This window comes from Sprattus sprattus, assembly GCF_963457725.1.
Source record: "Sprattus sprattus genome assembly, chromosome: 10".
Classification (NCBI taxonomy): Eukaryota; Metazoa; Chordata; class Actinopteri; order Clupeiformes; family Clupeidae; genus Sprattus; species Sprattus sprattus.
In genome coordinates this window covers 3,260,371-3,265,370 of record NC_137908.1, presented here as the reverse complement: position 1 = coordinate 3,265,370, position 5,000 = coordinate 3,260,371, and the positions used below count along the sequence as shown (strand labels likewise).

At 40.5% G+C, this 5,000-nt stretch overlaps 1 protein-coding gene across 1 annotated transcript in view; it reads left to right on the top strand.

Moving 5' to 3' along the window:
• Positions 1–5,000, top strand: part of LOC308371402 (arf-GAP with coiled-coil, ANK repeat and PH domain-containing protein 3-like) — a gene marked incomplete at its 3' end in the record, with an annotated part of 96,775 nt that overhangs the window by 67,319 nt on the left and 24,456 nt on the right. The window contains 2 exon segments of the mRNA XM_080846285.1: positions 3,556–3,651; positions 4,240–4,314. Coding sequence (XP_080702411.1) covers positions 3,556–3,651; positions 4,240–4,314 — 171 coding nt within the window.

The following is a 5,000-nucleotide window of genomic DNA, read 5'->3' as shown; positions in this document are numbered from 1 at the left end:
AAGTGAAGAGTCAGTAAAGAGTGAAGTGAGGAGTCAGTAAAGAGTGAAGTGAAGAGTCAGTAAAGAGTGAAGTGAGGAGTCAGTAAAGAGTGAAGTGAAGAGTCAGTAAAGATTGAAGTGAAGAGTCAGTAAAGAGTGAAGTGAGGAGTCAGTAAAGAGTGAAGTGAAGATTAAGTTAGGAGTCAGTAAAGAGTGAAGTGAAGAGTCAGTAAAGAGTGAAGTGAGGAGTCAGTAAAGAGTGAAGTGAAGATTAAGTTAGGAGTCAGTAAAGAGTGAAGTGAAGAGTCAGTAAAGAGTGAAGTGAGGAGTCAGTAAAGAGTGAAGTGAAGATTAAGTTAGGAGTCAGTAAAGAGTGAAGTGAAGAGTCAGTAAAGAGTGAAGTGAGGAGTCAGTAAAGAGTGAAGTGAAGATTAAGTTAGGAGTCAGTAAAGAGTGAAGTGAGGAGTAAGTTAGGAGTCAGTAAAGAGTGAAGTGAAGATTAAGTTAGGAGTCAGTAAAGAGTGAAGTGAGGAGTAAGTTAGGAGTCAGTAAAGAGTGAAGTGAAGATTAAGTTAGGAGTCAGTAAAGAGTGAAGTGAGGAGTAAGTTAGGAGTCAGTAAAGAGTGAAGTTAGGAGTCAACTAGAAAATGCATTTCCTGAAGGAAATACCAGTGCATGAAATGCAAAAGTTAGGAAAGGAAGAAGAAAAGAAAGAAGAGTGAAAGAAGGAAATAAGAAAGGAAAGAAGAGTGGGAGAAAGAAAGAAGAAAGGAAAGAAGAGTGAAGAAAGGAGAGAAGAGAGGATGAAGGAAAGAAGAGTGAAAGAAGGAAAGAAGAAAAGAAAGAAGAGTGAAGAAAGGAAAGAAGAGTGGAAGAAGAAAAGAAACTAGAAAATGCATTTCCTGAAGGAAATACCAGTGCATGAAATGCAAAGGTTAAGAAAGGAAGAAGAAAAGAAAGAAGAGTGAAAGAAGGAAAGAAGAAAGGAAAGAAGAGTGTAAGAAGGAAAGAAGAGTGAAGAAAGGAAAGAAAAGTGGAAGAAGGAAAGAAGAGTGGATGAAGGAAAAAAGAAAGGCAAGAAGAGTGGAAGAAGGAAAGACAAAAGGAAAGAAGAGTGAAGAAAGGAGAGAAGAGTGGAAGAGGGAAAGAAGAAAGGAAAGAATAGTGAAAGAAGGAAAGAAGAAAAGAAAGAAGAGTGAAGAAAGGAAAGAAGAGTGGAAGAAGGAAAGAAGAAAAGAAAGAAGAGTGAAATAATGAAAGAAGAAAGGAAAGAAGAGTGAAGGAAGGAAAGAAGAGTGGAAGAAGGAAATAAGGAAAGAAAGAAGAGTGAAAGAAGGAAAGAAGAAAGGAAAGAAGAGTGTAAGAAGGAAAGAAGAGTGAAGAAAGGAAAGAAAAGTGGAAGAAGGAAAGAAGAGTGGATGAAGGAAAAAAGAAAGGCAAGAAGAGTGGAAGAAGGAAAGAAAAATGGAAGAAGAAAATAAGAAAGGAAAGAAGAGTGGAAGAAGGAAAGAAGAGTGAACAAGAGTGGCTCTGGATGAAGAGATAAAGAGAGAGTGAAAATATTGAAAAAAGGAGATAAAAATGGAGTGAAGAAGAGAGATTGAGTGTGAGAGAAAGTTGACAGAGAGAAAGATGGAGAGATGGAGAAAAAAAAAAAATAGAGAATGGATGGTGTCTTAATGTTCCTAGTTACAGTTAAATTGAGAGGGACAGAGAGAGAAGAGGTTCTTTGGATTTGGCACAGGTGTCAGTGAAGCATACTAAGGCAGAAGGCAGTAACTTCTATGTTAAAGCTCAGTGGTATGATAACAATGGAATAATGACCCTATTAATTAATCAGTAGTAATACTATTTCATTTATCACAATTACCAATACAATGATTATCACACACACACACACACACACACACACACACACACACACACACACACACACCATTGAATTATCACATTAAGCACATAAAACAATGAACTTGAATTGTCACATGAAACACATAAAACATCTATGTCAGTCCATTGGGGTGTGTGTGTGTGTGTGTGTGTGTGTGTGTGTGTGTGAGAGAGAGAGAGAGAGAGAGAGAGAGAGAGAGAACGATAGAGAATGAGGCCCATTTTCCCCCTCCACATGCCCCCGCTCGCCAAGCGAAGTTACCCGATTTAGATGCACCTTTTTCGGACTAGCCACAGGCACTGGGTGGGGGAATAGCCCGATAGCTTAGCATATCTGCCATGCAATTCTAATGGTAATGCTACCTAGCTTGGTATGCTAACTGTCGGTAGCCTATACATCGTGAAATCAACCAAAATACTGATGTCACTGGCTTTAATTTGATAATGGCATGTTAGTAGTACATTTAATATCAGTACATTTGTTTAATTACTGCTGATATTTTACAAATACGTCAAAAACTCATTTTTGACCAAACTTGAAGTTACGGTCTTTTGCCTTAGCACGGCAGAGTAAAGCACAGGTGCAAGCCAGTTTAAAGACCCTATTATGATGTCATAATGGCCCAATGTAAGTCAATGGGAGAAATTTATATTCGTTTTTCTTTAATATTTTAAAAAGTATAAAGTTTAGAAAAGTGAAAAATACATAGCATAAGTGTCGTTTACAAGACCTACGCGACAAAGTTTGAATGAAGTTTCTACGTTAAGTGGTTCGGGCTGAATTAATCGCAGAAAAAGGTAACAAGAATAAGAAGAAGAAGCCTAGGAATAACAATACAGGGCATTTCATGCACTGTAACAAGAGTGAAAAAAGGAAAGAAGAGTGAAAGAAGGAAAGAAGAAAGGAGAGTGAAGAAAGGAAAGAAAAGTGAAAGAAGGAAAGAAGAGTGGAAGAAGGAAAGAAGAAAGGAAATAAGAGTGGAAGAAGGAAAGAAGAGTGGAAGAGAAAAAGAGAGTGAAAATATTGAAAAAAGGAGATAAAAATGGAGTGAAGAAGAGAGATTGAGTGTGAGAGAAAGTAGACTGAGAGGGATAGAGAGAAAGATGGAGAGATGGAGAGAAAAAAAAATAGAGAATGGAAGGTGTCTTAATGTTCCTAGTTACAGTTAAATTGAGAGGGACAGAGAAGAGGTTCCTTTGATTTGGTGCAGCTGTCAGTGAAGCACAGGTGCAAGCCAGTTTAAAGACCCTATTATGATGTCATAATGGCCCAATGTAAGTCAATGGGAAAATGTAGATTCGTTTTTATTTAATATCTTAGAAAGTATAAAGTTTAGAAAAGTGAAAAATACATAGCATAAGTGTCCTTTACAAGGCCTACGCGACAAAGTTTGAATGAAGTTTCTACGTTAAGCGGTTCGGGCTGAATTAATTGCAGAAAAAGGTAACAAGAATAAGAAGAAGAAGAAGAAGAAGCCTAGGAATAACAATACAGGGCATTTCATGCACTGTAATTAAGAGTGAAGTGAAGAGTAAGTAAATAGTAAGTGGAGAGTCAGTAAAGAGTGAAGTGTGTGTGTGTGAGAGGGTAAGTGGAGAGTATGTTAGGAGTCAGTAAAGACTGAAGTGTGTGTGTGTGTGTGAGAGAGAGAGTAAGTGCTGTCCTCTCTTCTCTCCCGTCTGCAGATGCTGTCCTTCATGCATGCCCAGTACACACTCTTTCAGCAGGGCTACAACCTGCTGGACCAGATCGACCCTTACATGAAGACACTAGCAGCAGAGGTCAGTGCAGCTCATCAGTGTGTGTGTGTGTGTGTGTGTGTGTGTGTGTGTGTGTGTGTGTGTGTGTGTGTGTGTGTGTCTGTGTGTGTGTGTGTATGTGTTTGTGTCACCTTTAAATGAAACATACTGATTGACAGAGACAGGCTTTGTTTTCTCCTGATGTGTTTTCAGTGCCATTCTACCAGACGGGGAGAACACACACACACACACACACACACACACACACACATACAGAGAAATAGGTTAGTCTCCCTGCTGGAGCTGGGCCTCTTACTTATCCCACATAATCTCACTGCCACATTACACACACGAAAATGTGTTAGTGTGTGTGTGTTTGTGTGTGTGTCTATCTGTGTGTCTGTGTGTGTTTATGTGTGCGTGTGAGTACGTGTGTGTGTGTGAGAGAGAGAGAGAGACAGGGCTCCAAATGTTGCATATGACATCCATTTGTTGACACTGTGTGTGTGTGTGTGTGTGTGTGTGTGTGTGTGTGTGTGTGTGTGTGTGTGTGTGTGTTTGTGTGTGTGTGTGTGTGTGTGTGTGTGTGTGTGTGTGTGTGTGTGTGTGTGCTCTTTGCACGTGTTGCAGTTGGATCAGCTGGTCATTGATTCTGCCGTGGAGAAGAGAGAGATGGAACACAAGCACGCCATCATTCAAAAAAGGGTAAGACACTTCTCTTTTCTTCTCTTCTCTTCTCTTCTCTTCTCTTCTCTTCTCTCACCTCCTTTTTTCCCCTCTATCCTATCCTCACTTCTCATCTCCTTTTTTCTCCTCAATGCTGTCCTCTCTTCTAAACGCCTCTCTCCTCTCTGCCCCTCCCCTCCCCTGTTCTCCTCTCTTCTCTCCTCTACTCTCTTCTCTCTCTCTCCACTATCCTCTCTCTCTATCCTCTCTCTCGCTCTCTCTATCTCTCTCCCCTCTCTCTCTATCTCTCTCCCCTCTCTCTCTATCACCGCTATCCTCCCTCTCTCCTCTCGCTCTCTCTCCTCAGTCTCCTTTTGGGCTATAAATAGGAGCATAGATGATGATGATGATGATGATGTGTTGTATCCATATGACGTTGGGACCGCCTTGAGAACTTGATCCTGACTGAACCTGATTCTAGAACAGTTGTGGCCTAGGTCTAGCCCAGTTCTTGCCCAGGATCCAGTATGGATCCCCCCAACCCGGGCCATACCTGGACCTGGACCTGATCCATTAAAGAGACCGCCTCTAGCAGGGGAGACTCAGATAAGATTGATGAAGTACTTAATAGATAGATAGATAGATGGATACTTTATTGATCCCGAGGGAAATCAAGGTCATCCAGTAGCCTACATTTAACACACAAACATACATACAGTACATGA